Source organism: Spermophilus citellus (assembly GCF_964194105.1).
Source record: "Spermophilus citellus genome assembly, chromosome: 8".
NCBI lineage: Eukaryota > Metazoa > Chordata > Mammalia > Rodentia > Sciuridae > Spermophilus > Spermophilus citellus.
The window spans coordinates 107,073,412-107,086,784 of NC_138189.1; the positions used below are offsets into that span (position 1 = coordinate 107,073,412).

At 35.1% G+C, this 13,373-nt stretch overlaps 1 protein-coding gene and 1 long non-coding RNA gene across 2 annotated transcripts in view; one reads left to right on the plus strand and one right to left on the minus strand.

Moving 5' to 3' along the window:
• LOC308654778 overlaps positions 1-13,373 on the minus strand; it is a 61,002-nt gene that overhangs the window by 461 nt on the left and 47,168 nt on the right. The window lies entirely within an intron of this gene.
• Positions 7,156-13,373, plus strand: part of LOC308654777 (alcohol dehydrogenase 1-like) — a gene marked incomplete at both ends in the record, with an annotated part of 29,434 nt that continues 23,216 nt past the window's right edge. Inside the window, 2 exons of the mRNA XM_081304426.1 lie at positions 7,156-7,194; positions 8,216-8,317. Of these exons, the coding sequence (XP_081160552.1) occupies positions 7,156-7,194; positions 8,216-8,317 (141 nt within the window). The remainder of the gene's footprint in view (positions 7,195-8,215; positions 8,318-13,373) is intronic.

Sequence of the window (13,373 nt, forward strand, 5' to 3'; positions counted from 1 at the left end):
AAAATAGAGCTAGGGATGTGGCTCAGGGGTTGAGTATCTCTGAGTTAAATCCCTGGTACCTCCCCCCCAAAAATAATAAAAAATAAACTCATATTATCAAAAACAAAACAACATAAGAATTGGCATAAAAACAGACATCTAGACAAGTGTAATAGAATGGAGAGACCAGAAACCAATCCAAACATAAACAGATCATTTTTGACAGAAGTAGCAAGAAGACACAATGGGAGAAGGATAGTCTCTTCAATAAATGGTGCTAAGAAAATAGGATTGCCATATTTAAGTCTTCTTTACACCATACATAAAATCAACTTAAGATATATAAAGCCACAGAAAGTAAAAAACTCCTGAAAGAGAATATAGGGGGAAAGTTCATGGCTATAGGCATTGGCAATGATTTTTTGGATATCTCACCAAGAGCTCAGGCCACAAAAGCAAAAATAATTGAGACTACATCAAACTAAAGAGCTTTTACATAGCAAAGAAAATAAGCAACAAAATGAAACAGCAGCCTAATGATTGAGAAAAATATATTTGCAAGCCATATATTGGATAAAATGTTAATATTCGAAGAGAATGTGTAATTCAATTTAGAAAAACAAACCAGTAAAAAAAAATGGACAAAGGACCTGAATAAGTCACTCTCAAAATAAATAAGTAAATAAAAATCACTGACAGATATATGAAAATGTGCATCATTAATCATCAGAGCAATGCAAATCAAGACCACATGAAGTACCACCTCATACCAACCATAGAATGTCTATTATGGAAAAAGTCACAAGATAACAAATATTGGTGAGCATATGGAGAAAAGAGAACTCTTTTACCCTACTGGTGGAAATGTACAATGGTAAAACTAGCAGGAAAAACAGGATGGAGGTTTCAAAAGAAATGGAAAAGAGAATTACCAGATGACCCAGAAATTTCTCTTCTGGTTATATATCCAAAGAAAGAAAATCACCACCTTGTAAAGATATCTGCACTATGGTGGGGAGCCGCCCTGGATGAACACGCCTTTAAGTCTTGATGCCCCAGGGCACTGAACAATTATTGCTTTCAAGTAACTTGGGCATTACCCAAACTCAGATTACAAGGTGTGGCTCCAGGTGTAGGTGTCACCCACTGGGGTTGAGTTACACTCACAAGCTCCTTTGTAATCCTACCCCTTCTGCCCTCATTGCATAGAATGTTCTAGTAAATAGCATCCTCCCAAATAAAAGCCCACTTCTGAATATGCTTGCGCGCGCTCTCTCTCTCTCTCTCTCTCTCTCTCTCTCTCTCTCTCTCTCTCTCTCATCAGTCTCTGTGACCTTCTCTTGCCCCCCTTTGGGGAGCCTGAGGCTGGAAGCTGTCCTAAAGCTCATATAAAAGGTATTTTGTGTCTGTGTCCTATTTTGCGTCACCCCAAATTCACATGAGTGATTTTATATTTTTTTTTTAAAGAGAGAGTGAGAGAGGAGAGAGAGAGAGAGAGAGAGAATTTTTAATATTTATTTTTTTAGTTCTCGGCGGACACAACATCTTTGTTGGTATGTGGTGCTGAGGATCGAACCCGGGCCGCATGCATGCCAGGCGAGCGCGCTACCGCTTGAGCCACATCCCCAGCCCTCACATGAGTGATTTTAATTCAGCCGCCCTAGCTGGACGGGGGCTACATACTAACATCTTCAATGCAGCATTATTTGCTATAGCCAACATATGAAAACAACCTGTTTCTGTCAATGGACCAATGGATAAAGAAATTCAGGTGCACATACACATTGCAATACCATTCAGCCCTCAAAAGGAACAAGTTCTTGTCATTTGCCATAGAATGGATGAGACTGGAGGACATGATGCAGAAAGAAAAAAATGGTCTGACATATGGTCTGACTTCACTTATATGTGGAATATTTTTAAAAATTCAAATATATATAGAGAAAGAAAACAAAACAGTGGTCACTAGGGTTTGGGGCTGGTGAAAGGAAATGTAGAAATATAGGCAAGAGGACACAAAGTAGCAGATACATAGGATGAATGAGTCTAGAGAGCTAAGACACACATGAGGATTATAGGTAGTGAAATTGTTGAGATTCATGCTAAATGAGATTTTAACAGCTCTTCCCCCTCCAAAAAAAGGAGGGGGGCAACTGTGAAATGATGAATAATTTGCTTTGCTATAGTAACCTTTTTAGTGTCTATGTGCATCCTATATCATTGTGTTGTATAACTTAAATATACACAATAAAATTCAGTTTTTAAAAAGCTTCCACAGGAAAAAAAATCAACTTTTAAAAACAGGCTGGCCTCACATTTCTTATCAGCTATATTAGCATTACTAAAAAATTACTTCAAAATTCTGATAATATTTTGAACCATTTTCTATACCAAAATGTATCTACACTGAAAGAAAGACAGGAGTCTAGGAGATATTCAAGATCCAGAAAGTGGATCCTATACCAAGGAGCATATTACCAACAGCTCTGACATGTGAATGTCCCTAGTATATATCTGATATTAAGTTATTCCCTTTTTCCCCTGAATATTCTTCATCATTATTAGTCAATTCTTACTTTTTGTTCAGCCATACCTGCGTATTTTAACTAGAATCCAAGATGTAGATGTTTGCAGTTTGAGGCTGCCTAGAAAATATTCGTCACTCATATGTGATAATGCATCAGCCCCAATACTTCTTTACAGTAACACACCCTTCAACACCCTCTTAAGTCATAGGGAGTTCTAGTTTCGGACCTGAGCTAAGCTCATGAAATGTAATCAAAGGAGCTCTGCTGGTTTCTGGGGACAGGTAAGCTAATTCTCTGAGAGGTGCCAAGTTGGTAGAACATCACTGTGCAAATTCTGGCAATAAAAATGACTAACCCAAGAGCAAAACCAACACACAGGAAAAGCAATTCTAGATGGAGACCACCTGCATCCAAATAAAATGACTCTTGACGTACATACTGGACCTAGCATGCACCTGGTACATCGAGTTACTGAGGGGAAGTGTGACTTGATTGCTGACAAAACCTAAACTTACTGTAATTAATGATACACTTGATTTTACTTCTTTATTAATTTTTTTATTCTAATTTTTATTTTTTTAGTTGTTGATAGACCTTTTTTTATTTGTATGTGGTACTGAGAATCAAACCCAGTGCCTCACACATGCTAGGCAAGCACGAGACTGCTGAGCCACAGCCACAACCCCTTCTTCATTAATTTTATGTTGCCTTTTCCTTATTAATTTATTCCCTTACATCTTTTGGATAAACTACTTCACAACATCTATTTCCTAACTCCTAGGATATAAGTTATGTCAAAAATTTTAGAATGCACACTTATAAACTATATTTATCATTCTCAGATTAATAGAGGTAACCCATAAGTATAAGTCACCCAGCTTTCCCATCTCTGATCTATATGATTAAGAGACCTTTTCTCTACCAAGAAATATAATAAACTACTAAGTCCTTAAGGCCATGCACCATGGATAGAAGACCTACATTCAATATTTATAGTGGCTTTCACTAACTGAATGTCTTGAGGTATTACACACAATGCTAAGTGTTTTAGACATTTCCACTTATCCTGATAAAGGGCTTATGATCTAAGCTATATCCATTCTGTACACGAAGAAACAGAACCACTGGAAGTTAAGTATTTACTAAAGATCAATCAACTAGCTAATAAGAGACACAGGTATCAAACCCAAGCTTTTCTTTTTGCTAAATCTATGCTTCTAACACTGAACTAGATTGCTAAGTGAAAACATTGTTAGAGAACATATTCATTTATTCAGGATATTTAGCACCTTTCACATGCTAAATAGGTACAGGCAATACAATAATGGACAAAGCCTACATAGGGCCTACTCATATGCCACAAAGATTTTTTCCACAAACATTGATATTACTCTTGGATATAGTTTTCCAGGAGCACAGGAAGGATCATTACTCAAAGATCATTTACTCAAAATACCACCTTTTTTCATAATTAGAAATTTTATTTAAATCTATTTTTATTTAAATGTATTGGTCTAGATTAATCTTAAATTAGCAATGATGATTAAATTATCATGTTATTATAATCTTAAAAACTAATAGATAAGGTACACTATATAGAATTTATTTATAACTTTTCTAAATTCATGTAGTTAGATAAGTTATTAATTTCATGAATCCCTTCAAACTGATAGTAATCTCCCATTTATCTATTTTTGTTTATCTGATAATATTCTCATGTTCTTTTTTTAATGATACAGATTATACTTTCTATTTCAATTCCAAGAGTGACTTTTGCTAAAAGTTGTTTCTTGCTTTGACAATTTCTCACCAATTTGCTTACTTCAGCACAATCATTTCCCTAAAGCTAAGTTGTCTTATTTATCTCTTATCACTGTGTTTCTATGCCATTACAGAAAAATAAACACCATTTCTTCTGGAGAAACTGAATGGAAATGGCAGCTTTTATCTTCAGAAGAAGATTTTTCATGCTTTTTATGGCACAAGAATGTTTGCAGAATATATAATCTAATGTGTGATGGCAAGGGTAAAAATTTGTGCTATAGACTCCTTTGAATGAGGAGTCTATTCACACCTATGATGAGGTGTGAATTGACGATATGCTACCAGGTGATTGTTAACTCAGTAAGGAGAAAACATGCCTGACCATTTCAGACACTACCTACAAGATCAAAAAAAGGGATTATCAGGTAAGGTGGTGGTGGCTTAACTGATGCCAAAGGTCCATCCAGCAACAGATGTTGAATGCTCAGGTCACAGCATGTCTTACCTGTGTCACTAGTGCACATGGAGGATTTGGCTCAGCCTTCATCTTGATGTGCAGGGCAGCTAGCATTTCCCCTGGGATAAGCAGTACTGACTCCAGTGAAATTTTCCCAGGTGAAAGATTTAAGGGATTGCATCAATGAAATACTACCAAATTGAATTCAACTGTACATTAAAGGATCATACAACATGCCTGAGTTGGATTTTAGCCTGGAATACAAGTATGGTTCAACACATGTAAATCAATAAATTTGACATACCACATTAACAGAAGGAAAGACAAAAATCACATGATCATCTTAGTTGATACAGAAAAGCATTTGACAAAATTTATTGTTCTTTCATGATAAAAGTATTCAACAAACTAGAAACAGAAGATTATCTAAGCATTAAAAAGATTATATATGAAAAGTCTATGGCTATTATACTGAATGGTGTATCTCAAGTTTTCCTCTATATCAGTAATAAGACAAATTTTTCCATTCTTGTGATTTCTATTCAACAAAATACTAGAAATCCTAGAGAGAGAAAATAGGCACAAAAATATTTATACATGGCTTCCAAATTGAAAAATAAGTTAAATTATTTGCTGGCCAATAACATATTCACATATATCCTAAAGAAAACCTTTTGGGATTAATAAATGAATTCAGTACGCTTTCAGGATACAAATCAGTAGATAAAAGTCAGTGGCATTTCTCTACACTAATAAAACCTAGGCAAAGAAAAAAAATCACTTCAAGTCAAGATGGAATAAAAGAGACCATATTTTTTTTCTCTCACCATCTGAAATAACTGAAAGATGTAAAATTTACTACAAAGATACAATAAAGACAGTTTCAGACATAGAAATGGACATGGAAATCAATAAAATAGCAACAGATTTCAGAAATAAACCCATATACTTATGGCTAATTGATTTTTGACAAGGATGCCAAGACCATTCAATATTTTTTCAAGAAATGAGACTGAAATAACTGGTTATCCATATACAAAAGAAGTTTGATCCCTACCTCATACCATACACAAAGATTGAATCAAAATAAATCAAGGACCTAGATTTAAAAGCGAAAACGATGAAAATATCTGAAGAAAACTAAATATAAATCTTCATGCATCGAATAAGTCAATGTGCATGACATTATTATTTGTAATACGCCAAAACTAGAAACAACCCAGGTGTCCATCAATAAATTCAATATAATACTACTTCACAATATAAATGAATGCACTAGCTCCATGTGATGGCACATGCTTGTAATCTCAGCAACTCAGAGTTGGAAGTTCAAAGCCAGCTTCAGCAATTTAGTAAGGCCCTAAGCAACTTAGTGAGAGATGATTTCTCAAAATAAAAATTAAAAGTGAGAGACGCTGTTTCAAAATAAAAATTAAAATAAACTTAAAAAAAATAAAATAAAAGAACAGAATAAAGTTTTGAAGTAAGTCTACTGAGACAGAAGGGTAAAATTATAAATAGAAAAGCTAGATTAAACAAATGAGTTTTACCATAAAACCAACAGAAACAAGTTTCAGCTAGAGAAGGAGATGAACTATGTCTTATTGACACCATTTTTATTCATCATTATCATCATTACCTGTCAGCAGACGACTGATAACCTGTAATTGTCCATAGAATGAGTGCCAAGGTGAAAAAGCTTGTGCTTGATCTTTCTGTCTCCAAAACCACATGACCAATAAAACTCCTGTTTTGCATTAAACAGTTTGAATTAGGTTTCTGTCTGACTAGTTTAACTCCTTTCAAAATAAGTCTTTAATTTTTTCTTTTCTTGTGATAATTCCTGTTCTTCTACCTTTCACAATCTTTACAATTCTTTCTGAATTTTTCTCACTTCTCAGCATTTTTTATACTTTCTTCATAATTCTTCCCACAAAATCATGGGATTTGAAATTAGAAACCTTATTTGAGCTCTAATTAAAATTAATCTGCAATCATTTCTGAACATTAGTCTCCTCATAAGGAAATTAGTCTAGTTGTCTTGTGAAGGATCAAGTGACATTATGGATGTAGGAGAATTTCCAAACTATATAACACAATATATGCTTTGGGGGAGGTTGCTACTTTCCCTTCATCATTTTTTTCACGTTCTTTTCAAAACCCTTATTTACTTTCCTCTTTTTCCTTCACCAGCTCTCCATTTTTCTCTCCTCAAGATTTGCTCTTCTTCATCCTTCTCCTCAGTTTCATATTTTGCATTTTCTTTCATCCTTTACTCAACCTCTTACTTCTCCCCTTTTCCCTTCCCTCCTCCCTTGGTTGCTATGTAGTAGATGAGTCACTCTCAGGTGGGAGGAAACTCTGAGGCTCCATAAAAGCTGGTGAGAAGAGACAGAGTTCTCACTTCTAAACCAGCCATAAGGAAAGATGGAGCAAGCCAAACTCTTCACAGAAACATCCAACAAAGTAAGTGTTGGTTTGCTTTTCAAATGTAGCTTCATTAATCTTCTTGTCAGTAGATGTACTTTAAGGCTGTTAAAGATACCATGTGAATATCTATACACCATGCTTTACACAGAGGAAGTATTCCTGGTCATTTGTAAATTGATTTTTAAAAAACAAATTCACAATTGTGATAAAGTAAGAACTCTTATCATTTAAAAAACAATTAATCCTTCTGTAAAGTAGAACAAAATCTTTCTAATGCTAAAAGAATCCACCAAATACAGCCACCTACTAATATAGAAAAATCAAAGCTTGAGCTGTGTACAGATTTTAAAATAAAAATGCAGTAAATGAATAAAGATTATAAGGCACAAGAACTATGAAGATAGAATATAATATTCTGCATGATGTTTTATGGAAATGAACTGTGGCTAAAGAAAGAAAATTAACACTATTTCTTTTCCTATTTCCAAAATTAACAATATTTCTTTTCCTATTTCTCTTTTCTTATACTAATCTTTTCACAATAAATTCCAGTTTTCTCTATTTTAAATAGATGATTAGTATTAGAAATTACAATGTAGAAATCTAGATTCAGAAAACTGAACTAGGATCCATAAACCAGTTGGGCAACATTAATATCTCATGACATTTGGAATACAGATGAGAAATCCCCTAAGTATCAATCAGATAACTGGGATAAAACAATTTTGAGACAAAGACTACATATCTATATAGTGATATAAAGATATAGATATATATGTGTACACATATAATTATATATAGATATATGTCTATAGAGATATAGATATACATATATAAATATAGATATAGAGAGAAATCATTTGTCTCCTAATTTATATTATTCTGTATAAAAATATACATGTGATTATTTTCAATGAATGAAGTCTATTATCTATATTTCAAAGTGATAAAGCAGATGACAATTCAGTATTATAAGTGGGAATGTAACTAAATGTCTCACTTGATTTTAAATTAATAGGATTAAGACCACTTTGTCATTTTATCTTTATATACATAGGTTATCACATGCCGGGCAGCCATTGCCTGGACAACAAATGCCCCTCTGTCTATTGAGAAAATTGAAGTTGATCCACCAAAAGCTGGTGAAGTTCGAATTAAGGTAACTATCAATCAGACTTTCAGTAAGCATGAATGCAGATGTGTGTTTATAATTATTTTGCATTTTAGGAGGAAAAAATGACATTTTATATTTAAAGAAAATCAAGAATTCCTATGATTTACACCAGCTCTATATTACTGTATTTAATAGTAAGATCATTGCATTGTGTGAAAATGTCAGAAACATAAGGTACATAAATATTGAAATGTCACTAAATATTGTAAATATACTATTGTTTTTTAAATTTTGAAAATCTACATGAGCAATTGTTGAATCATAAACCTCTTTTATTCACAATTATAAAGGTATTCTGATTATAACTGCTGTGGTTTGATTGCCCCTTCCAAAACTCATGTTGAAATTTAATTGCCAATTTAAGGGTATTGGGAGGTGATACCTTTAAGAGAAAATTAGGTCACGGAGCTATCATCTCATGAATGAATCCAGACTATTGTTGTGGGAGTTGGTTAGTTATCATGGAAGTAGGCTCCTGATAAAAGGGGAAAATCAGTACCCACACCTCTCTCTCTCTGTTTCACACATGCTCACTTAGCCCTCTGCCATATTAAAACACAGAGGGGAGGCCCTTGTGGGGTACCAGATTCCACACTGTTAGATCCAGCCTCCACAACTGTGAGCCAAAAAGAATTCTGTGGTTTACAAGTTATGCAATCTGTGACATTCTGGTGTAGCAGCAGAAAAATGGAGTAAGATAACAACAAGCAGATTCTCTACTCCCAGTGGAATGGATGAGAAAACTGAGACCATTCCCCAGCCCAGCTTCTACCTATGGAGTCTCCACTCTAGATGCATCATTTCTAGGATACCTGGCCCAAATCACCCACCTTCCTCCACAGTGCTCACTAGTAAGGAAGAAGATCACACCAGGCAGGGCAAGATGGGAACTGTATGAACATACTCAAGCTATAATGGAATAGTAGTTCAAACAAGCATTTTTCTCCCAGTTCTGGAGGCTGGAAGTCTACAAGATCAGGGTGTCAGCATGGTTGAGCTCTGGTGATGACTCTGGCTCACAATGACTATCTCTTTGCTGTGTCCTCACATGGTAGAGAAAACAAGCAAGCTGTCTGGTTTCTTTTTATAAGGATAGTAATCTAGCGATGGGTGTCCTACCCTCATGATTTCATTTAAACTTAATTACCTCCCACCAAAATATCCATCTCCAAATACCTCATCACATGGGGGTTAGGGCTTCAATAGAAGTAATGAATTGGACACAACTCAGTCCCTTGCAAGAATTTACCACCTCATAGGGCAAAGGTGTCATTTTAGGTAACAAGTCATTGCCTTCACCCCCAACTTTGTTGCATTAATGTAGAAATTTTAACCACAGAAATAGGCATGAAAGATTCATAATTCTGCAGCCCTGCTAAGGGGGCTAACTTTATTTGGAAAAGAGTATGAAAAGACTCATGTCTGAAGGGATTGTCAAAAATATTAGAGATTGCCTTAGTGTGTTTTCTCTTGCTATAACAAAATACCTTTAACTGGATACTTTATTTTTAAGAAGAGGCTTATTTAACTCACAGTTTCAGAGGTCAAAGAGCATGGTGCTAACATGATTAGTTTCTAGTGATTAGTTTCTGGTGAGGACAACATGCTGTGTTACAACATGGCAGAGAAATAGAAGGAGAAATTCTCTCAATAACTAATCCAGTCCAGCTAGACCTAACTGGTTCCTATGAGACTATAAGTTATTAGTTATTGAGAAAGACATTAATCAATTCATGAGTTTAGTGTCAACATTACCTAATCACCTCACAAAAGAACCCACCACTTAAAATTTTATCACCACTGTTTTAGTCAGCTCTTTCCTGCTGTGACCAAAGACTTGACAAGAACAACTTTAGAGGAGGAAAAGTTTACTTGACTCATGGTTTTAGAGGTCTTAGTCCTTAAGACAGCCAACTCCACTACTCTGTGCCTGAGGGGAGGCAAAACATCATGGCAGAAGGGTGTGACAGAGGAAAGCATCTGAGAACAGAGCTCATAGCTACAGGAAGCAGAGAGAGAACTCTGATCAACAAGGACAAAAAATATATCCAAAAGCGCACCTACAGGGACCCACCTTCTCCAGCCACACCCTACCTGCCTACAGTTACCACCCATTAATCTCTATCAAAGAAGTAATTTACTGATTAGGTTAGAATGCTCATAGCCCAATCAATTCACCTCCAGACTTTCTTGCATTGTCTCACACATGAGCTTTTGAGGACATCTCCTATCTAAACCATAACAACCACCTCTCAATACTATTATATTGAGGACCAAGTTTCAAGCACATGAACCTCAAGGCTACAAAACATATCCAAATCATATCAGAGATCTTAGTGATGAGCAATTAAGAAGACTGAAAGCTCCATGAAACTGGTAGCAGCAAGTTCAATGCAGAGCACCAGCCAAGGATACTAATAAAAGGAGTCCACTAAGATCATGTTCATCCATGGTGGTCCAAAAGACTATGGATAAGCACTAGGCACCTTTCCCTCAGGAAAAACTAAAATGGGCACTTGAAAGCTGCTAATTATTACTAACAGTGGTGAAGAATGGGAAACATTCCTCAAGATGCTGACCCAGGGGAAAATTCTAGGAAGCCAGGTTTAAAAATAAAAATATAGGGGAAAACACTGAAAACCTAAGTCTGATCCTAGATAAAGCACAATGAAAGGACTGGAAGGGGATAGGAAGAAGAGACTAATCAGAATCCAGATGCTATTCTATTATCTAATTATACAGTTTTTGACAAATTCTAAGACATACAAAGAAAAAGTTGTTCATTATACTGGGGGAAAAAGCAAGTAATTTAAGTTGCTTTTCAGAGGTCTCAGAAGTTGGACTTAGTAAAGACTTAAAATCAGCTATTATAAATGTTCAAAGAACTAAATAAAACAATATTGAAGTTATTTTAAATATGACAATGATTCATCTTTAAAGCAACAAAATTGAGCTGAAAAGTATAATCACTGAAATAAAATTTTCATAGGAGGCATTCAGGAGCAGATTTGAGCAAGCAAAAGAAATAATCAGCAAACTTTAATATAGATCCTTTGAGGTTGTATAATCTAAATAACAAAAAAAAATTAACAGACCACCAGAGACCTGTGGAAAATCACAAGCATATCAACGTATGCATGATATATATTTCAGAACAGGAGAGAGAAAAGAGGGCAGATAAAAAACACTAGAAGAAAAAATTGCTACAAATCTTTCCAAATATACTGAAAGAATTAATCTATACATCCAGAAGCTCAATCAACTCTAAGTAGAATAAACTCAGAGATTCATGCCTTGAAACATCACAGTCAAAGGCTATATTGAAAACCAAATAGAGTTACGTCAGCAAAGTGGTAGAGAAGGAAACCTTAGGTCATCCCCATCCTCAAAAAACAAAAACACTAATTGAGCAGCAACAATTCCTGGACAAATTTCCTTTGTGAGAAATCCAGAAAGTAGCAGAAAGTTTTCTGCTTCCATGGAAAATGTGAAATCAGACTCACCCTAAGGAGATTCAGAACATCTTCTTGCCAAAGAGCCTACCTCTGTAGCAGTACCATGCAATTAAGAACACTTACCCCAGCTCCCAGCTTCATCCAGGGGAGGGAATGAGATGATTTACATGTTAAAATCCCCCAGCTTTTCTAAGGAGACTCCTGCAAAGGACTGACTTCTATCTTTCAACCTTGAAGTTTAATGAACCTACCAAAATCAATCTACTTGAAGGGGAATAGAAACAGTATCCAAGGGCTGGAAGATGCTATAGTACCTCCCCTCTGCTCAACACAGGGGAAGTGGATAAAAACAATACCAGCTTTTATATTCCCTCCTAGGAGGGAAAATATGTAACTGTGCCTACAGTGGCTCAACTTCTCTATGCTATCTAAAAAATTAGAATCTGTCTCACCAGTCCTGGATCTCTGACAAGTTCAGAAAAGCCTAGTCTCCTGGAGGGGAACAAAGTTGGCAGCTTGTGCTAATAGATGCCACCAATCTTTCTGCCTGCTCAGTGCAGTGTAAGCAGATAAAAATCACAGTCCCCATCATTGTGAGGAGGAAAAGTTGGCAGAGGCCCTCAGAATATCTTACCCTGATGACTGCTGAGGCTTCTCCTTTACAAGTCCAGTTCATGAAGCCTGGGGAAGGGCCTGTTTTGTCTATCAGGCAGACACCAACACAGAGAGTTAAGGATTATGAATAAAGAAAAGTTGTACCAAATAAAGCAACAAGATCAGTTTCCAGAAATTGACACTTATGAAATGTGGATATATAACTTATAGGAAGAGAACTTAACATATAAAAATGGTCACAAACTTTAAGACAACCATGCATGGACAGAATGAGAACTTCAAAGAAGTGATAGAAAACATAAAATTCACCAAACGAAAATCATAGAGATGAAGAATACCATAACTAACTTAAAATTTTACTAAAGGGGTTCAACAGCAGAATAGACCAAACAGAAGAAATTGACTATGAACTCAGGTTAGAAAAAAACATTCAGTCAAGGAAAAAAAATAAAGGAAGTAAATGATTAAAGAAACTATGGGATATCAATAAGCAGACCAATTTATAGAGTATGGAAATCCTAAACAAAAGAAAGAAAAGATTAGAAAGCTTGCTCAAAGAAATAATGAGTGAAAACTTCTCAAATCCGGGGAAGAAAATGAGCCAAGAAACCCAAATAAGATGAACTCAAAGATCTATACTGAGATATATTTTAATCAAATTGTCAAAATTTAAAGAGAAAATTACCATGAGCAACTAATAAAAAATAAATAAATAAATACATTTATGCTGATTTGAAAAAAAAAAGTGATTAGTCACATACAAGCGAATCTCAAAAAAACTATCTATGGTTTCATAAAAAGAACCAAAAAGATCCTTTCAAAACAAAAATTCCAACAAACAAAAAAATGCTATTTCCCACAAAACTGTCCTCCAAAAAACAGAGAAGAGTAAAGACTTTCACAAACAAAACAAAAGCCAAGAAAATTCATCACCACTAGATGGATCTTATAAATAAATAAATAAGAGATCT